The sequence below is a fragment of the Falco biarmicus genome, chromosome 7, assembly GCF_023638135.1.
Source record: "Falco biarmicus isolate bFalBia1 chromosome 7, bFalBia1.pri, whole genome shotgun sequence".
In the NCBI taxonomy this organism is placed as follows: Eukaryota; Metazoa; Chordata; class Aves; order Falconiformes; family Falconidae; genus Falco; species Falco biarmicus.
In genome coordinates, this window is record NC_079294.1 from 38,496,506 (window position 1) to 38,518,604 (window position 22,099).

Consider the following 22,099-nt stretch of genomic DNA (forward strand, 5'->3'; position numbering starts at 1 on the left):
ACAACAGAAGTTTACACAGACCACAAGAATTATAGGAATTAACTCCATTTTGTTTACAGTAAAAAGAGATCTAGTGGAGATCCAGTAGTGTAAGGGGGTAACGCAGCAGGGACAGGTCCAACTCAATGGACTGATATGCAAACCATGCACATTTGGAAATGTTTTGCACGTTCTAAATATAAAAGGAGATTCTCCTTTTATGTTTGAGTTCTTCTAATTAGGAAGAGCTGATTAAACAACTTATCTGAGAAGGCACTAATGTAAACAAAAGCCTGTTTTCTGGAGCAGAGGTGTCAAGCTTCCTTCTCTTAGAGGGTTATTTTAATTTTTTATGCTTGTTCATCAACTAAGGTAAACATGTCAGGCAGGCGAGTTCCAATTCACCGAAGCCAGATGGATTTTTTCAGATCCACACTAAAGCAATGTCCTTTACACATCTCAACATCTGTGCTGGGTACGGGCTCACTGCATTTACAGGAGGGCTGCTTCTGTCATCTTCTTCCCTTCCCATTCCCCTCCACTCCTCCCTTACCTTTTTCTTTGCCTCCCCCCCCCCCCCTTCATTATTATTCCTAAATCCATAACCCATAACCCCAACATACAAACATACAGGCCTAGCTCCCAATTCCTTCCCCACTGCACCACGGACCAGGGAAATGAGCAACAGCCCAAGCAATATTATTCCAGAGAGGAGCCACTCTCTTCCCCCAGAATTTCAGAAAACGACACCTGGGTGGTTTCCACATCTCAGAGCCACGGGCTGAGGCTCTCTGCTGGTGTGGGCTGATGTTGCCACATCTGTTTACACCGAGAACACCGCTATTCACCAACACCGCAGCCCGGTATCTTTTTTTTTTTTTTTTTAAACAAAAGTTTAGATTCTACAGCTTCTGCATACGTCACACATATCATAAATACCTCAGCCAGAGGCAGCTCAGAGGCCATATATCTGACGCTGCTACTCCAGAGCCTTCCACATTGTTTTAAAATCTCAGCAATGACCTTTTAGTGTTTCATTTGGAGATTATTTCCTTTCATCACAACACTTCTCCCTTGACTTCTCCTGAAATACTTTCAGATACAAACCTATTCTAAGCTGTCAGGCCTCATCAAGTTTACTTTACACTGCTCTCTCTCCTCTTGATAAGATCCCTGCGCATAAATATACATATACACATGTTTTCATACAAACATGCACGCACACATTATACATTTAATAATGGTATGCAAAAGACAGCTGGATTCTCTGCAAACCAAGTCTAACGTGAGGTCAAAACTTTCATGTGCCTGAGAAACACTTGGGACCTAGAAAGCAAAGGCAGTTACTTATCTTTGAGAAGAATGTGACTGATGTCATTTGTGTGAAACCACAAATATTTATTTTTAATGAAAAAATACTTAAAGTGTGCCACAGTGTCATATATTCATTTGAATAGTAGTACAAAGATATGTATTTCTGAGAAAAAGTCTTAACACTGTAGAAAATAAATGTGGTTCTTAAATTATGTCAAAAGAAACCAGTAAAAAAACTAATGTTTTAAACACTGGAATAAAACGAAACAATTAAGAGATAACAATAAATTATAATTACAGTATTTCAAATATTTGCTTCATGCTTTTTTCAGCATTAGTTTCTAAATGTGTCACATACAATACGCCCTCAGAAGCCAACAGTCAGAATGGTCTTTCAATGGTACTGCGGATAATAGGATGTGGAGCTGAATAAACTCCTAGAAAAATGACACCACCGTTTGTTATTTACTGATACATAAATCATCAGAACATGGCAGTTTTAGGTTTGTACCTAACATATATTTTTGTTAATGAAAATTTAGTTGTTTTTTTTTTTAATCAACTAACCTTTTATACTTCAATGAACTAAACAGCAATTGTGGTCATTAACAAGTATGTCACCCAAGCACACTGCACAATCGTGCTTACGGGATGCTACACGTTGTATTGGCTTTTTATACAGTCAAAGTTAACATGAATTTGGAATAATTTCAAGTCTAATTAAGCACTGCAAAATGTTTAAAACCGTAAATGTTTTTAAATACAAACCATTTTTGCTTTTTAGAAATAGGAAAAAATCCAAACATGCATTTAAACCTGAAACCTCCATGCCACATATACTGTAGATGAACAGTAAAACATCAGTTTTGTGCCATTTATTTTAAAATTTCTTTTCCCGTCCCCAGTCAAAATTCAAATAGCATCTAAATTTGATTTGTCTGTATTTTATTGGTCGTCTTTGTACATGAAGGTTAGAAGGAAAAGAGCAATATCCAGAGATGACCAATAAGCAGTGTGCGATGTGACTGCAGACCAGTATCTGCTCTCCACGAGACCTTCCCTGAGCTCGAAATCGATCCTGTGCTCCAGTTCCACTAGAAATTGAACAAGAAACAAAAACGGTGTTAGAACTGTCTGTCAGCAAAAGGGAAACACTAGTACGTTTTTCCATCAACTTTGGGTTCTAATTCCACTTGTATACAAAATGCACATAATATCTCCATCTTTAACAGTGCACTCATCTAAATCAACTGTCATTTTTAATAATAACATACAAACATTTTGATGCACGTGCATTTAGCACAAACCTGACCTAAGAATGGTTCTTAGTTCAGGAAAAAAACCCCAAACAACTAAACCTAAAGCTTGGAAAAAGCCATTATTTTTTAAAGCAGCTGTTTTCTTTAGAGTAACTACATAAATACATTTATTTATACTCCTAATGATGACTACACAGAAGTATCCAGCAAATGCTGAGGCCTCATTAGGAAACACTGATGTTCAGAAGGTGGATACTCAGAACCTTCTGAAATAAAAGGACTGCTCGCATTTTCAGTGGCTATACAAGGGGACTACACCCAGTATTACAAGGGCTTTCGTCCCTACACAGCACTAGCCCTTTTAATTTCCAGATTATTCCAAATATATTTCAGCAGTTATCCTTTCATTTCAATGGCTGCTTTGATTAATACCACATTCAAAGCAATTTTCACTGCATGTTTAACTGGGCCAATGGCTAACCTACTGTTACGGCACTTTAGCGGTTAGAAAATCTCTACAAGGAGCAATAGAATGAAAAGGACAAAACTAAAAGCCTGCTTAGCTCCAAAAGCCAAAACCCCATATTGAGTAAAAAATGCAGTCATTTATCAAAGCCAATTGCAAGGAATTTTAATTCTTGGCCCAAAGAGCACATAAAGGGAGCATCGCACCAGCGCTGCTGCAGCAGTCGTGACACAGCGGCGCGCAGGGAGTGACATGCCCTTCTCTTTTCACTGCAGCATCACACCGCTTTGGGAATGCAGCGAGGAGAGGGAGTCAGAGACTTCAGATACCAGGAGACAACTGCAGCCATTTCCACTAAGACGCCTATATTAAAAAAAAACAGTCACTCCGCAGGAAGGACGCCCTGAATGACTCTGTCTCCCTCTGACAAGAGGCCGTTACAGGAGCCTGGGAGGCAGCCAAACCCCACCACAAGCCGAGCGGCCGCCCTCTCAGAAGCAAATACTTTGGCCACGGATTGCATCATTCAGTTTGCAGCCTCGCTGGCCTCTGCTCCACGTTCTCCTTCTATGGATCAGGGATGGGCTTTCAGGAAAGAGGGACACAGGAACTGTGCAGAAGGCCCTTGACATGCCAGCCCCTCTCAAAAGGACCTCATCGGCAGCTCCACAACATTCACTGTCATGCCACTCTCATTCTCCTCCAGTTTAAAACAGAGTCTCTGTCCTCAAATACTGACTCAGACAGGTTATCTGTTGAAATTAGCAGTGATGAATGGACAGCAGTCTATCATGTGAATGCTATCACAAGATACTTGTGACTCCTTAGATTGCAAAAAACCCTGCCTTGCAACAGTGCCGATGAGATGTTTAGAAAGAAAGTAAAGTATGAATTTCTGTAAAGGAAGTACCTACGCTTTCTCAAAAAAACAGCTGCTAAAATTGCACTTTCTGTTCTGGGTGGTTCAGATCAGGACAAGGCAGCTCCTGTTTCCAGTTATATGTGCCTTTAAATCCAGATTGCTTCAGAACTGCCAGTGTACAGGGAAATTTAAATAAAACCTTTTATGATAAATGGTGAGTGGGATTCTTTGCAGCAATTATATTGCTTTTCCTAGTGGGAGTCTAGAAACTACTGATATGCAAATTTCATTAGCCAAAACTCATACATGAATATATATATGGTGTACAAGTATGTACAAACACATATACAGATAAACCTTCCTTAAGAGGAAAAAAAAAAGATTAAAGGGAGAACTAAGAGTCGGTCCTTGGACGGTCTTAAGAGATTCAAAAAACAGGAACAGATTCAATATTTATCATTTTAGAGCAAAAGAACAGAACTAAATAGCGGCATATGTTGGTATGGTATTTCCAGCCTCCTACAACATACAGATGCAGCCCACTAAAGGTCCCGTTTCCACGGGTTTGTAAGGTGGACTCATCACTAACCTATGGGTTCGAGAAAGCCCGAGCTGCTGTGCGGGAAAGGTGGCGCCCCAACAGTTGTGGTCTTCTTGTCGTCCCCCTCGGTTCCTTCTTTTCCTGGCTCGAGTGTCTGTGTGGTGGCTGTACCAGATCGACCAAGTCTTGAGAAAAGCATCCCGCCGAGGCCCTTCCCGATACTTGCTGCTCCTGCATTCAGTACAGAAGAAAAAAAACCACAAAACCCAAGCACAAGGGCAGCTAAATTAAACTGCAAATTAAAGTCACTATAGCACCCATAAATTAGAGTTGAGTGACAAACGGAAGAAAAGACTATTCATGTTTTTCAAGGGTAGGAACAGCTTATCTGACTTAAGTGTACGCTGTTTATCTTCAGATTAATCTAGTGTACAAGCAAAAACTGTGATTTGGAAACTAGTTAGGAGAAAAAAAATACAGAACGCTTCTGCAGCAAGAAAACTGGTACTTTTAAGGATATGTTGTAATTCTTCTTTCATAAAAGAATCTAAGACTAAGACAAAACCATTTTATAACAACATTAGTATCTCCTGCACATACGAATCCCATCAGAAGATGCAAGACATTCCTCTCATTAAGGGTCCTTATATTGACATCACCCGTACAGACATTTAGAAATGCTGTATCGTCCTTTAAAAGGACTCTTTTGGTTGCTCAGGAGGAGGGCAAAAGTTAAGAACAGATGTGATGTTTTCTCCTGACTTTGCTGCCACCTTATGGACGAGACATTAAAGTTACCATAGTAACAGCAAAAAGCAACCCTGCTTTGAAATACCACATGCTTCTACTTAAGGACTAAACTGGTTTTATATACTTTACTTGTTTGATTGGGAAGATTCCTGGCACTAGCCTTCTTCCAAATCCCACATAGAGAGCTAAAGAAAAGCCTTGAGTCAACAAAAACTGCAAGCGCATGCTCAAATATAAGCTCTAGTGAAAGTGAATTTAAGCTCACTTAAACCAGGGCTTATTTTGAATCAGAAAGCCAGAAGAGGACAGACTTCGTATTAAAACAGCCTGAATTTCCTATTGTAAAATCATGAGTTAAATGTAACTAATCACTTAATTTTTCTATTTGCCAATACCAGAAAATGTAGTCACAAAACAAGCTTTAATTTTTTTCCCCCCCATGAAGCAGAGTGGAAACTATTAAACCACCAGGATGTTACTTCAGTAAGGCAGACAACAACAAGGCAGCAACAGCATCAACTCCCTGACTGCATCCCCTCCCCACAAGCCTGGACTCCAGTGTACGTAAACTGTCTTTTCTTCAAAGTAAAGGTCAGTTGGGATCAATACAAGCCATGCAACTATACAGCACAACCTGAAACAGCCAGGAATAGCTTGTTTATGGTTACACCTCCAACACCACACCATGGAGCAGTGAAGCTCTACAAGAAGATCCTATATAAAAGAAAGGACATAAAGAACAATTACCTAATATACTTGCTTTGCCTAGGCTTGTTATAGACTCCCCGTAGTGGGGTCGAGCCATGACTGGTGAAGCACTTGGGCTTGGTACAGTTGAAACACTTTCGCCATCAGTAACTGAGGTAGGTTCTTTTGTTGGGTTGAGAAAACATGGCTTCATATGCTCATAAGGTAGAGGGTTTGCAGTGTTGTACCAGTGGATCTGGACAGGTGAAATGTTGCTGTAGTGTTTCAGAATCAAAGGTTCTAACCTATAGGCCTGCAAGAGAAAAAAAATAAATCCTGTGTTGAGACCAAAAAATTATATTGCCTTCGCATAGAGAGTCCTCTCCAACCTCAAATCCAAAATATCTGTAATGAGTGAACCCTAAAAAGTGACAGAATGGTGGTGTTATGATCTTGTTCACTTTTATTTTCACAGCCTGGAAGATCTATTAACTGCCCGGTTGCGTGTGCATTCACTTTTGCACAGTTCTCGGGAGCACTTCTACTACACGTTGTTATGAACACACAAGTTACTGTTAACAGATGTTTATTATGCATTGACAGAGCAAGTTTTATATACAGTTAAGCCGATTCAACACAACAGAGGGAGGAACTGGCTATGTAAACATTGTTTAATTACTCTTCTTTGATCCCTGTGCAAATAGCAAACTGGTGTATTTATTAAAAAAAATCATTTTCTATTAATTATTTATTTTTGTTTTCTTTGATGTAGAAAAGTATCTGCACTTCTTTATCTTAAAACTAAGTAAAGTTACTATTTGTGGGGTGGGACCACAGATGGTAGTCTGAGCAATCGTCCTAGACACTGCAGGAAAATTCTGGTTTTGGAGTAGCTGGACCTGAACAAGATCTCGAGATGAGTAGAACCAGTGTGTTTGGACTGAAGTCTGAATAATGCTTGGATTCAGGCAGAGTTTAAACACAAAAGTATCCCCAAATTACTGTTCTACATAGGCATGAAATTCCAAATCAAGCTTGCCATCAAAGAAGTTGCCAATGTGAGGCAGATCAAAGTCCCAACACCCTGCCTCTGATCACAGTGAACACTGGCTGCCTATGGAAGCGTGCAAGGACAGGGTGAAGCCGTACCAACATTGCCCTCCAAAGCATTACCCCCCACCCTCTAACAACCTGTGGCCCAGGACCCGTTAAGAAAAAAACATTGCTTTTCTACAGTATCCTGTAAACTGCTTCTAAAGCCTTTTTTAACAGCAGTAGGATCTTTGGACAGATGACGTTTAATGGAATTCACTAAGTTAAACACAAGCTGGAGCTTGACTGAGAAGGACTTTTTCTTATGTCTTTGCAAAAAATGAAAAAGCAGAGTCATCTCAAATCTTATGCTTACTAATATGAAAAGAGAATCAAAGTATATGGTATTTAAGGCAATTATTTATGGGAACTATTATTCTACAGTTACAAACCCCAAGACATTTTATGATAATCATTAACAAATAGTCCTGTGCTGGAACATACTTGTGTTGATTCACACACTTTGAAGATCACACATTATCACACAGCTGATGCTTAAAAACAGTCAAGGTAAAAGCTTGCAACTGCAATTAAAACTCACCACTGGATCTGTTGGATGAAAAATATTCAGTAAGCGGTTACAAATTGTTCTGGGCAGAATATGGTCTTGACTACCACTGTTTCCTGGACGGATGCCACGCAATGCCAAAAACACTGCTAATGGAGATCCCATACAGAAGAAATTCTCAACCTAAGGAGAGATTTCATCCACATTAATAAGGATGGAAATAATGCTTTCTAACATGGCTGGATTTAACTTCTTTCAACTGATTTCCCACTTTCAACTGACAGCCTTGTACAGTATTAGTATGTCAAAAAGCGGAAGACCACTATAACAGACGTACTGTAATATGAAGGTTAAGTTTCCCCTTTCCCTTTGCTGTGACATGAGAGTTGCATGTTGCGGTGCTACGTAGTTGTAGAACTGAAAACCAAGTAAGAAATCTGAAGTGAACGAGGTCTACCAAAACTGGAAAGGCTGGAGCAAGAAGAATTTGGAAGATACTAATGAAATGTGATGAGTTTCGCAAGACTGAAGTCTGATTTCTCATGAAACTTCCCAAAGCTTACCACACCTCCTTAATCTTACCCTCAACAAACAGTCCATGATTTGTTTTGCTATACACACCCATCAAGAAAGCAGAAATGCAAGCTATACTTGGTATTTAAAGTCTTATCTGATCTTAAATGTCTTTTCCAGCCTCAGCGATTCTAGGATTCTATTAGAGACATGATTTAGTGGTGGGCTTGGCAGTGCTGGGTTAATGGTTGGACTCGACGAACCTAAAGGTCTTTTCCAACCTAAATGATCCTATGAGTCTATGACTAAAGACAACCTAGAGAATGCTTACAGCAGTCACACACACATACAAGCCGGTGTTACATACAACCTCTTAAAAACACCTAGTGTTAAAATGAACAGAATGGTGCTTGTCAGAGGTGCCACCACTCACACGCTAGGAACCACTACCCAGGAACAGCACACTGAGAGACTCTGCAGGCTGGCTTACATTACCCAAAGCTACTGCGACTTTGGTCTAAAAGGACTGCCTCCAACAGTGACAGGCGACTGAGTACACCTGAACTGCGACCGCTAACCCATCCAACAAAGGTTACAGAACATGTATCGGTGGTAACAACTTTTGGTCACTGTCAACCTGCGGACAGGATTCAACACTGACCTAGAGGTGAATGGCTTCATATCACAGCATCACAGTATGGTCAGGGCTGGAAGGGACCTCTGGAGCTCACCCAGCCCACCCCCTGCTCAAGCAGGGTCTCCTAGAGCGGGCTGCACAGCCCAGGCGGGTTTGGATGTCTCCAGAGAAGGAGACCCCACCGCCTCTCTGGGCGGCCCGGCCCAGCGCTCCGGCACCCTCACGGTAAAGACGTTTTTCCTCACATTCAGGTGGAACTCCCCGTGTTGCAGCGTGTGCCCGTTGCCCCTTGTCCTGGCGCTGGGCACCACTGGAAAGAGCCTGGCCCCGTCCTCTTGGCGCTCGCCCCTAAGATATTTGTAGGCATTGATGAGATCCCCTCTCAGTCTTCTCTCCAGGCTCAACAGCCCCAGCTCTCGCCTGTCCTCACCAGGGAGATGCTCCCGTCCCCTCATCATCTTTGTAGCCTCCGCTGGCCCCTCTCCAGCAGTTCTCTGTCTCTCTAGAATTGGTTTTCCATTACCCATCCTCAGACATTATCTCCTAGAAACATCAAACGTAAAACTCTGTAGTCAAAAATATTTTCATGTCAGAATTAATTTTTAACCTATGAAAAACTAACTTTACCATTATCAGACCTTCACTGCAACTTTCCCCATAGCAGTGCCCACTTTACAGGGCACTACAACTGAGCAACTCCTAGGCTGCTGCTACTTAACCAGCAAGAGAAATTGCTGCATTCTTGCTAAGTGCGTGTGGAGGATACTTGGGATTCCCATGTGCCTTCCCTATATGTCAGCACATGGAGCGCGGGTGTAGAAATAATGGTCCGTTTCATCTATCAGATTCCAGCACTGCACAAAACATTCCTCCTCCTCTGACTTGGCACTGGTACCCCCACCTCTTCCTTCCAAAAGAATGCATAAGCCCCAATTTTGTGGAAAAAAAATAATCTAGGTCTTCAGCAAAAGCTATTCAATGTCTTATGCTGCAAAGCACTGCTCTGTCATGTAGACTGTCACTCTAGCGCAAAGCTGCTTTGTTATCATCAAGCTCTGCACAGAGCCTTACATTTTTGCAGGCTGGACAAAAAGCTTTCTCTTCTTCAAATACAATAGAAACAGATATGCACAATGCAATCCTTTACACTGAGTAAGTGACCTCTAACCCAGTCCACCTGATACTCCTGTACCGAGCATGTGAAATACAATTACAGTTTTTCTGCTTCAGAAAGAAACCAGAAAGCGACTGCCAGCTTACGCTTGCTACCAGATGCTTAAAAGATGTTTTCATGAATTCATCTTAGGCAAGCACAGACTAAAAAGGCAGGCAAAAATCTCAAAAGGCAAACCGTTTCTGTGGTTACATGGTGCATGACTTTTGCTCCAGCATTTCTACTGAGGAACACTAGATTGAGTGTCCACAGACAGATGCTTTATTTTTGGAGGACACTGTAAGCGTTTGAAGAGCTGGAAGACCATGTTGAAAGGCTTGAAAATACATAGTAAGGAACAAAGTACTGACTGGTGGGTACCTTAACAGGTAGCACCAGACCAATACCAAAGCAGTGAACACTAAGAACTCAAAATTTTAAGTCTTCCAAATTCAAGTCCTTTACATTGCAGCCATTATACTCTCTGCGCTGTTGCAAAGTGTCAGAAGACTGCCGTCTGACGAAACCTACTGGGAATAGAGGACTAAAATCCTTCTAGAAAACATTTATTAATTTTGGTGGTTTTCCTTGAAGCAGGAGTGGGACACTTCACATATACACCTGCAAACATTTAACAACAAAGACGACATGTTTCAGAACATGACCTTTCAGGATAGCATTATTTTTCCTAGTTATGATTCAGAAATAGAAGACTTATGAATTTACTTGTATTTTAAGCAGAAAGAGTCATCCATTCAACTTAAGACTGCAGTATTTTCAGAATTTTAAAAAAATAAATAAAGCTGAATGAGACAACAGAAGTGAGACAGCACAGCTCTTCTGTGCGTAGGTTGTGTGTGGGACAAACGAACAAGGTTTAGTGGTGATGTTGAAATAGAAGACACAGAAGGTGATTACAATTTACATTTCCGTGCTGCCTTTCAGCCTGGAAGATCCCAAATATTCTCTCAGAGCAAGGAAATACAGACCTCTGCAGCAGCCACTACCTGCCCCAGCACTCGGGAATGCTCTGCAGCCTGAGCAGACAAAGGGAACAGAGACTTACACCAGTATTACACGGGGACTTTAACTGGACAGTTGTGTGTTGAACTACTACGGCACATTTCTGCATTCAGTTTAAAGGCTTCCTCCTCTCAGGTAAGGCTGCATGTCAGCATCCCATTAAGCTCTCATAATTCTTGTACATGTGGTAAATCACTAGTGTCTTACAAATAATTTGTGATAGTTGTTATCAACATTGACATCACTGTCAGCTGATGCTACATAGAAACCACAAGGTTGTTTCTGTAACCCTGGGTGAATGAGAAGGGCTAAGAAATCCTGAAGCACTTTGGGCCAGCACCTTGCCAAGTCCAGATTTAAATGAATCTCCATCTCAGTACTAGGGAGCAACTGAAGTATGTCCTGCTCTCCTCCTCCCTACTGGGATTGAAAGGCATCCTACAACACTCTTATTTTCATGCACCACAGAGTCCTAAAGAGGCAGGTATCATGCCATTCCCCATGTTCTCATGTCGTTCAGCCCCTTTATCCTTTAACTCCGATCCCTCTTACACAACTGGTAGGAAGAAGGCTGTGCTTGTAAGCTTTACAATTACAATGGGGTGTAGGCTTTGCTTTTAACCCATGCAGCTCCTATTGATTCAGCAGTTTATTCAATCATGCTGTCTGAGGAGCAGTAGAGGACGAGAGACAAAAGGTACCTCAGTCCTCAAGTTCCCATTCTGGTGGCTTGTCCAATATATTATCAAACTACAAGACACACCGTATCTTCAGGTTTGGATATTTTTTTTCCTCCCAGAAGGGTCAGTCTATCACACAGATCACTTCCTCCAATATTAAATACCAGCCAAGTTTGCTGCTGTATTTATTCTTCCACTTGTCTTGCCAAAAGCTGCCTTTGTGCTCGCTCAACATCAAGCCAGCTTAACTCTGCTTAATGTAGGACTACTGACTCTGTCTCATCCTGGGAAGCTGAATTTGTTTCAGTCCATAAAAGAGGCAACACATCGACAGTGGGTAGCCTTTTTCATTACAGCTGTACATGCCCAGTTTGTTGTGTAATACAGCCTAAGGAGATCAGTGACCAAAAACTCCAGTCTCCTGCACCGCACAGACCAAAGAAATTTGTGGATCAAGCATTTATGGTAAATAAAAACTCAGGATCAAACCAGAGCTCTGGTCTGCCACGAAGAGCCAAGGTACCCCTAGTTGGTACCTATAAAAGCAGTTCTCCTTCAACAAGCTAGTCACAGTAAGCTGGACTGGCTTGCTGATGAGCAATCGTCCTTCAGCAATCCTCTTGAAATCCTCCCTTGGCAGAAGCACTTTGCCATCATGTTCATGGAAAGACTCTCTCTTCCTGGAGCTCTGCCTCAGGCATGGTACTCAAGCAATGGGAGTCCCTAGTGTGAAGTTTCACAGAAACAAAACATCTTCCTTTCAGTAAGGGTAAGGAAAAGGATGTACTGCAATGGGAAATCACCTAGCAGTAATTTACATACAGTCCTCTCCTCTTCCCTTTCTTTCCCCCTTCTTTCCTGCTCCCTCTAAAAAGCAACTGTTAAAAAAAATCTTCAGTTTAAACACAAATGAGTGAAGAATAATCTTTCACAGAGCTGGAGGAGTATCAGTCTGACTCCAACTTCCTTGATGGCAGAGATAATAGCGTGATACAGGCTTTTAAGCTGTGATGAAAGGAGAAGGCGGTGACAAATTGAATTATAGTTAGTTTCCTCTTTTTTACGGCTCAAGATTGACCTTGGCTTCTGGGAGTCCTTCTGAACTCAGAAGGAAAGAAAAATGGCAACTTAAGAAACAATAATCTATTTTGTTCTCATCTATCATGTCACATTTATATGGTTTAATAATTCAGGATACAGTTGAGCAACTAGAAAGTGTTGCACATCCCATCAAGAAGCTAGAAAATGCCTTTTCCCAACGATAAGAAATTCTAGCAATTTATACAGAAATTCTAGCAATTTGTACAGCTGATTAGCAAGTGATCTGTTTCATGAGACTAAAAGTAACTTGTGCTAACTGTCAAATCAGAGTAATTTGGAAGGAAAATCCCCTGCTGGAGAAAATTCAATCAGATTTGCTCAGAGATGAGACATGTTAGAAGTAGTCCCCAAGGAAAATGGATTAATCAACAATGTAGAAGTGAAATTGTTTAAAGTAAGTGTAAATGTAATTTGCCAAACTGCTTTTATCTTCCCACAGTTGTACGTGTTCGTGTATATTAACAACCTATACAGGTTTATATATTTACATATAAACATATATTTGTAATAAATAGTAACATATGAATCCAGTAACACGTTTACACACACGTACACACACTTGAAGCAATACATTAACACTATTCTACCAATATCATGTCTAGGGACACGGAAAAAACCCCTGAGCACAATAACTCATATTATGGGTGGATTTTTAAAGCAAGTAGAAACATTCAGTAAAAACCTCTCCAACATACATACCTTAAATCTTAAGACAGGTGGTTTTGATTTGGTGGATGCCTTTAACTCACGTAACCTCTCTTCTATCTCTCTCTTCCTAGAAAACAGAGATCTTTCTGAGATTCAATAAAAAATGTAGCCTTAACCTCTCCGACTCAAACGGCCATTCCTGTGGGGTCCAACAGTTTTGTCTGCTGGAAAGAGAAACTGATGGCATCAGTATTTCTTGGAGGCAGTCCACTGGATTTAGAAACAATGTGCGTGAAATCCCGTTTCTCTGACCACATAAGGAATCAGTCAAGACATGCCAGTTTCCTTGTCCCCCCCCCCCCAGCATCTGCCCACCCTCCTGACTCAGGAGTGACTCACCTCCTGTTTCCTTGGTGTTTCTGCAGCCAAATCACCTGTTTTGTGGGCTTTTTAAAAAAAAACAAGCTACAAGAATCTCCACGGCCCAAGCATTATTAAGTTTTTCTATATTGTGTTGGACTGGAGGACAGTGTCCCACCCTTTCAACTATCATTAAAAAAGGTTGTTCACCTGTTCTTCTAGTCAGCCTGAATTAAAGAAGCAGCTGCAATATAAAGCACTCGTATGGATTGGTAAAACTGCCCTCATTCCCAGCAGCAGGACATTATGCCCTCTTCAGAGCAGGAAACCACCACCTCCTCAAGTTCCACAGAAGTATTATGTAAACAGGTATGTTAAGCTTAACCTCTGCCATCCTGATTAGAAAGAAGCAAGCCTGAACCTGAAACTTCCCAAAGACTGTTTCTTCCAAAATGTTTGTTTGCTTTAATGAATGTGATTCAGTCTTAAAAAAGGAGGCGTGCAGAAATCTTGACCCTTGTGAACTGCTATGGAAGGTTTCCAATATACAACCTCACATGCTGTGTGTATGTTATTTTACAATGTAGAGTATTTATACATGCTACAACACACCCCACTCAGGCATAAGCATTTCCAGAAATCCACTGTGTGTTTACCAACCTTACAACACTAGAAATCCAGAAGTTACAAGATGTCAGCAGTACATTTCATATCATCTCAGACTGAATTACACTGAGATGGCTCACAAAATGGAGAGCCACTCTTTCTATACAGAAGTGCCAGTGTCAAATGGTATTTGGATTACTATGGATACAACCCGAAGCAACTTCAGACGATGCCTAAAGAGCTGGAGCATGAGTGTGAAAACAGCAATTTTTCCCTGATCATATGCTAGTGATATGCCTGAAAGGTCATCTTACCACTGGACAACTTCATTACATTTCTTACTTGCCTTCTTTCAGGAAGACTGCACTTTATCCAGACATGCCACTGACAGAGATGTCCTGTACCAATCCCTAATCACACACATGCTGATTTCAAGCACAGCAGATCTGATACTACATTAATGCTTCCCAAATACCCCCCAATAAGATACATTTCAAGAAGGAACCAAAAAAAACTGGTATCATGATTTATCCTCACCTCCCACTAGAAAGATTAAGCTACTGTTTTTAGATTATCTACAGGTGTCTCACAGCACCTCAAAACCCAGGTTAGGACAGGAAAATCACCTTAACACTGTGGAGCCATCACGATGATCTGCAAGGTCCCCTAATAAGAATCCCTACCAAGACTTACAGGTTGCTGAAACCGAGATCCTGTTTGTCACAGCAGGCAGTGCTGCCTTGCACTCCAAACAGCACAAGTGTTTCTAGATGGCAGGAGGAAGAAGCTAGTAAATGCTCCTCAGCACAGTAGCAATCCCATAAGCCAAATCACAGCAACTGCAACATCTGTGTCCAGCTGGCGGAACACAATTTCCAAGCTGAGCCTAGGAGAAAACCTCTTAGTCTCCTCTAGAAACTTAGGAATTTCACTGCTCAGGTTCTGCTCGGTATTACAGCTCACTGCCCACCTGCAAGCTCTGTTGTGTTTCCCCTCAAGTATCTGGAGGGCTAATGGTCTGCCCTTCTCCTTTCTTCCTGGCTATCACCTGCCTCCAGTGCATCTGGTCAGTGAGCAGGAGCTAGTTGCTTGGTTCTGGTACAGCCCTTAGGATGTGGATTCAGAGCTCCTATTAGCAGTACCAGCTCCCTGTGCCTGCTCAGTCCTGTATTTAGCATATATCACTGCTGTTCAGCACCAGCAGCAGAACATCAGCCACAGAAAGAGAACAGCTATGGTAGGTTCTTGGAAACACTCAAAGGGCATCATCTAGGGATGCAGTTTTCTCCTTTTATAATCAGAAGTGGATGCATTACCGTTGTTTAGTTATGCGAAGTTCTTCAAGTAAATGTTGCTCCTCATAGCTCATCCAACGGTCTTCAAGCTCCTCCTCTTCTTTCGGCAGCAGCTGTTCATAAAGGCTGACCGGATTCCAGCCAGTCATGATGTCGTAGGTGATGACACAGCCGAGCGAGTGGGATACAATTGAGACTTTCCCTCCTTTTTCCTCAAACTCTGGATTCCGGGAGCAGAAGAGCGTGTATAGCCGGTTCAGCTCCTGCTGCAGCCCTTTCACCAGCTATTTCAAGAGGGTAAGGAAAGAAAGTTTAATAGCAACATCTCATTACTCCTGTTCATGTATGTTCACATACTACACTGACCAGCTTCTCAAGCATGCATCTAAGGACGAGCATGATGATCATCCTTCAGTTAGGATGGTTCACTTAGGCTGGGAAGATAAGTGCTTGGTTGAGTGTCACTGACTCAGTGGTTCATCTCTCCCCTCCAGACCCAGCAGCAACCATCACACAGCACACATGGTGACCCTAGAACTGCCACACTACAGCCCAAGGCATTGCATTGAAATCAACCCTCAAAGAAACGACAGCTGTGCTGAAGGTACTTAATAGCATCCTCTGAGGGGAGCAATTGCAAGGTACTTGGTTTTCACCAGCATTCAGTTAGCACAACAGTGACTATTAATAGAGCTGTATTTCCCTTCTCGCTTGTTTCTCCCCCAGTTCCTCTGCCCTTTCACAGCACTGAATGATTTTCCTGTGTCAGAGGTTCAGCTTGTTTTTTTTAACCTAAGGAGGCTGGAGGCAGCCTGAGCCACACATGATCTGGAATCAACTCACACCTCTGCCAGGAGCTTGGCACATCACCCTAGACAAGTCATACTCTCTCTTCTCCATTTATCAAAATGGGCAACAGCGTTCCTACCTCATTGCAGGGGACTGGGAAGATAAATCCACTAAAATGGATATGCTCAGATACTGCAGTGATGGCCTAAATGAGTTCTGGGAAAATATCCTCAAATTGCTTTTGGATCTTTGCGAAGCATATTTGAACTCATCAAGTCTTTCATTATTCTGCCTGCTGAGTGGCTCCAAGGAGATGCCGCTTTCTGTCCTACTTCCCCTCCTACCGTACCACACCTATTGTAATTTCTTCCAATGGAATCAGAACAAAATGATGCTGTTAAAGAATAACAAAACCTCACCTCAGGCAAAAGGAAGATATGGTAGGAGAAAAAGCACAAATGAGACAGGCAGAGCCATTTGAACATTTGATATAAACAATGCTAAGAAAAACAGTTTTCTGGTTACAGGTTTCTAGGAGGCTTTTGGGGAAAAGCAGTAATGTAACGTGGATCTCAAATATCAATCCTATAGTACTACTGCAATAAATACATATTGGTCCTATGTTAACTGAGTCTTCGAGAAGCTTATCTCCTTCAACTCCTACACATGCATAATAATGTTCAGATTCACAGCATTTTTTAGGGGGAAACATTGAAAGATGTGAGATTTAGGAACTAGACAATACAAAAAAGGCAGCTTTGCTTGGGAAACTCAGCATGGTAACTGAGCAATGTTTCCAGACTATGGCATAGAGGAGGACAAACAAGAAACTGTAAATCACTCCCTTGTTAGCAACAGGAAATTAAAGCTATAGAACATGTAATTTGAACATGATTTTTCAAGAGCCTGAGTCATTACTCAATATAAATATGAATGGCACTACAACTGCCAGTGTTTGATACACATTTTACTGAGCAAGTATCCACACATCAAACCCCATGCCTGAAGTGCTATGAAATTATTAACAAAGCCTTGCAACAGCTTGAAGAAATAAGTATGATAATACCCATTTTCAAGTATTTTTGACTGTGACACTGCCTATTGTGTTTGGCTCTATACAGACTTTGGCACTGCTTTCCCACACGAACAAACAAGCAGAGGTTTTAGCAAGACTTAGAGCTGAAAACAGAAATCAGGACTAGCTTTGGCTGGCTGGCATTTTCTCCATTTAAAAAGGTTTTCATTTAAACCCTGAACAAAATAGCATAGATCTGTTGAAATCAAAGTGTTTTGGGATTCCTGCCAGGAGCTCAGTGAAATGAGGGAACACTGGTATCCAGCAGTGTGCATGGCTGGCTGCCGTGGTACCCTCCAAAGGAGCCAATATACACCGTCCTGCCGTCGGGGACCTCAGCAGGGAGCCAGGGACCCCCACCCATACAGTAGACAGTCTGGATGGAGCACTGGTTTCAGAGTCAGTGGTGTTAAAAATACCAAGCAAACTAATGCTGGACTTATCACGGCTTCCAGCATCCCTGTCAGTACATCAGGGAGATGAGCAACGCCATCTTGTTTTAATAAAATCCTAAACAAGCTGTGTTAATATATCTCAGCATCCCCAGATTTCTTCTCTGGTGGGAAAAGCAAGATGCACAACAACTCATGTACTTCCCTTGGTTTCTTGCTGCATAAAAGCTATTGCTGGCAATGGCCTGCCCAACTTGCCCAACAGCCCTGTACCCTACTCTCTTTGTCGCCTATTCCTACACAGCTTATTTCCCTGGAAAAGCAGGTATTTTCCAGGAAGAATGATATTATGTCCATCTCCCCCCCAGCCTGTGGCATTTCATTACAAAGGTCTTGTTCTCTTGCTATCTGGGGACGTAAGACAGAATATTCTTGGTGAGCCCTGGTTGGACACTGAGTCCAACCCTGTTTTTAACTGTCCTGCTCCTTAAAAACACACTGTTACTGAGACCTTAGGCAAAAACGTGGACAGCAACGAAGAAACTGGGCGTGGATTTCCACACAGATGCAGATTTGGAAGTTTTCAGGCCAGAGTCTAAGCATTTAATTCAACTAAATCATCTGACTGAGATTGTTTCTAAACTCCAAATCACTGGTTACCTAACTTAATTGTAGAGTAGAAGGTCTGCTGTAGTAAAGCCTCCAGATTTTCAGGCACTATGAACAGTCTGGTTTGCTGCTATAACAAACCCAGAAGCCCTCCACCTGCCATAAGCGCTTATGGATATCTGTATCTTGCCAACAGTTCTGTATCAGTACTAAGATTAGAAACTCAACCTTTTGGTATATAGTAAGGAAAAAAAAAGAAAAAAGCATATTCATTTTAAGTCCTAGCTAAAAAATTAATTCGTTAAGCAGTATAGGAAGTTAAGGTAGTATTTAACCCTGATTTACTTTCTTAAGTCTTAAAAAACATACAATATTCTAACTTGTAAAAGTAAAGCTTGGTTTGGAAAGGGCTTTAGTCCAGCAACATGAAGTGCTTTCATATTGCTTTTGTAGTTACAGCTTGATATATATCCTAACACTCCATATAAAAATACCTTCTGTAAACATCAATTGGCTTTATATTTGTTAAAATCAGTGACTTTTTTCATTGAAACTAAACATGAAAAATACAACTACCTATCAAATTTTCTTGCCTAGATGGCATCACAGTAACATTTTAAAAGCAGCTTTTTTTTTAATCCACAGCTTGTCTTTCTGTTCCCTCTAAAGGGTCCATGACAGTCTGTTTAATTAAAAAAGAAAATCCAACAAAATAACTCGCTTCTCAGCCTCCCAAAACCACAACACCCGAACGGCTGCTCCACATCTATATCTCTGTGTCAGGCTGCAAGTAAAGGGTGCCTCATCCTGAGCTTGCTGACAGCTCCTCCTGCTCTCCTCCATCTACATCAAATGATTTCCTGACTAAGGGAGCCCCTTTTCCACTGGTTTTCCCAGTGCTTCTGCCAGCCCCAAGCCTCACTGACTGCCAGTCCATGGGATCTATTACGTGCTTAGGAAGCACCTGCTGTTTCTGCCTGAAAACAGGAAAGCAGAAATCATCCAGGAAAAAAAAAAAGGGGGGGGGGGGGGGGGGCGCGGAGAAAAAAAAAAGGGGGGAAGGAAAAAAAAAGTGGAATGCAACATGGCCTCCCCCCTCTCTCTCTTTCCATCTCCCCTCTTGCCTCCTCCCTCCCAGTTTCCCAGTTCCCACCTTATTTTGGGGACCAGCGGCACTGAATGTTCAAAGATCTGCTCCTCCAGCCCCCACAGCAGTGATGCTCTCCAACAGCTCCCTCAGCAGGGCTTTCACTAGGCTTTCCCCACAAAAAGGCTAGAATTTGAGTTTCTGTCCAACCCATATTACTATCTCCTAAGGCTTCTCCCACAGACTAAATAAGCTCAAATATCTCACAGAAGAATAAATGCAGCAGCAACGTGAGTTCATTTTTTCCCCCCTGTGCAGCTGCTCCCACAAACGCCGCTCAGTGCTCTGACTGCTAATCTGCTAGCTGCTCTGCTCTGCTTCCTTACCCTCAGCTCTTCCAGAAGGACCAGTGAAAGGCAGCATGCTTCTATGTCTGTTACCAACGGATCAAACCACCGTAACAAAGGGAACACTTCCTATTTCTTTAAAAAATAGCCGTATCAAATCCCTTCCTCCCAGCTGACCTTTCCACCACAGTGTTAGTTTAGCGTCAGCCTGAAGACACTGCAATATTTCAGAGAAAGGTACAGAAAATCTTTCAGTGTCCCTATTTTCTTCCTTAGAAAAGTCCTCTCTCCCTGTTCTGATTTTTAGGGAAAAATTTCCTAAGCACCTTCTGCAGACCACTTGTTTCAGTAGAAAAGTTTAGTGCAGGGTTAAAATGCTACAAGACTTGTAGCTGTACCACTGCAAATACTTATAGATACCCAGAGAAAATTAAATACAAATAAAGCAGGACTTTGCAATGCCAGAAGCCTTTAATGCAATCCGATTTCCAAGACTGATTCTATGGCGGGTCATAATCGGGCACATAAGGCACCCTGCAATTCTCAGGCTGGGGAGAAAGCCCTTACACACTATTCAATTTTTAGACCTGCTCAAAAGTGGCAGAAGCACAGACACAGCCTTTGATACAGTCTGCTAGAGCAGCATCCAAGAAACTGATGTGTTCCCTACATGTTCTAGTCTGGTCCCAAAGGGCAAAGGAGAGACTTGATCTCCAGCAGTCAAAGATCTCAGCAAAACAAGAGTGAATGGAGAAAAAATGCCACCAGACAACTCAACAGATGTGGTATGATGCTGTTCCTCTCTGAAGCTCTTCTGGGAATGTGTTTCATTTTTGCTTCATGAAAAGGAGATTGATTACTAGTTGCCTGAAGCTCCCTTTATCAGCTGAAGTTTTGCCAATAAATCTTACATGCAGGAAACTCAAGCCTGCAGGATCAAATTACTCTGAATTCATCAGCTTATACTCTGACAAACTGAGGTTAAATACTCTATGCCCTCCACAAAACCAAATTAAAGGCAGAGCAAGGAATGGCCTTTCTGCACATCCACGGAGAGCCAGCGTGACAGCCATGCAATTCAAGGAGAAGCCAAAAACCTGACTGTTGCTGACTAAGGCACAGCTTGCCGGACTTGATCAGGCCAAAAATCCCCTCTGCTTTCCAGCTACATGCCTGCTTGGCAGATGGCTTCCAAGAAGTCAAAAAAATAACAGCCCGTTCCACCCATTCAGGAATGCTGGCGACAAGGGCATGTGTTTTATAAAGACAAGATGGGAGTCTAAGTCATATGAGACACGCCACTGTCATCTCAGGCAGAAGAAGGAGCTGTGGCAAGCCTGGTAAGGGCAGAAGGATCATGTCTCTAACCACCTCTTGGGTACTGGTAAGCCTGAACTGCTGGATCATGATGGGGAGCAAGTAACCATGTAAGCAGTGAAACATCCAGAGCTGCTGTCTGCCTCAGCCAAAGCCCTTTTACGCAGAAAATTAACAGCATCCTGTGCTGAGCTGGAAAAAAACAAACCTCTAAATCCCCAGCACCAGCATCCAAAACAGCTGTTCATTCCTCCTCTGATGCAAAAGCAGCTTTGTGAGACACCAATGTAAATAAGCACGCCTGTTCTATGCAGAGCAGAAGGAAGACGGCTGCGTGCATGGTAGACAAACGCCTTCTGGACCCACACCAAGGACAGCCAGGCAGGAACAACTTCATCTCCTACCCATTCTAATGGGCAGATCACTGTGGTTTCAGTGTATGCCAAAAGTACCAGGGTAGAAAATGACATTTCCCCCTCAATAACCAGGAAATGAGGTTTTTTCCCAAGAAAACCAGGAGTACAAAACCCCTGCTGGCACCCTGAGCACAGAAGCAACGAAGAACTCATGCTGCTCTTGCTCAAATCCTCAATGATCTGCCTACTGCCAAAACTTGGATACAGCACACAGTCAGAGTCAGTCCCAATCTCTTTGGTCGGTCAAAGCCAAAAAAAACACTTACTCTCCCATTGGGCTATGCTAACTGTCCTCTTCTGAGATTGCTCTCAGCTCTGACCACCCCCTTGCTGTAACCTTCAGAGGTTCTTTCTCTCTGCAATCTCCACAGGACCCTCACCCACTGGACAATCTTCTCACATGAACAGCTTGAAACCCAAGGGGAAAAAAAAACCCCAACAGCTACATATGAAAAGGGAGTGCAGGAAACCTGACCTCTGCACCCCCTCCAGCTTGAATAGCATGACTGTTTTTGTAGGCTTCGTGGGAAAGGAATTTTAAGGAGATCTGAGGAACAGGGAGTTTTGCAAGCAGCTCCCTCCAAATGTCAAGA

General features: G+C 42.2%; 1 protein-coding gene across 2 annotated transcripts in view; it reads right to left on the reverse strand.

Moving 5' to 3' along the window:
* Window positions 1–1,345: 1,345 nt before the first annotated feature.
* DDHD1 (DDHD domain containing 1) overlaps window positions 1,346–22,099 on the reverse strand; it is a 68,005-nt gene continuing 47,251 nt past the window's right edge. The window contains exons 8-13 of one of the 2 annotated variants that reach the window (XM_056346912.1): window positions 15,496–15,758; window positions 13,265–13,340; window positions 7,492–7,641; window positions 5,919–6,171; window positions 4,470–4,652; window positions 1,346–2,387 (exon numbers count right to left, since the gene is read on the reverse strand). In XM_056346912.1, the coding sequence (XP_056202887.1) occupies window positions 2,239–2,387; window positions 4,470–4,652; window positions 5,919–6,171; window positions 7,492–7,641; window positions 13,265–13,340; window positions 15,496–15,758 (1,074 nt within the window). In that variant the 3' untranslated portion in view covers window positions 1,346–2,238. The remainder of the gene's footprint in view (window positions 2,388–4,469; window positions 4,653–5,918; window positions 6,172–7,491; window positions 7,642–13,264; window positions 13,341–15,495; window positions 15,759–22,099) is intronic. The other variant, XM_056346913.1, reaches the window with a different exon arrangement.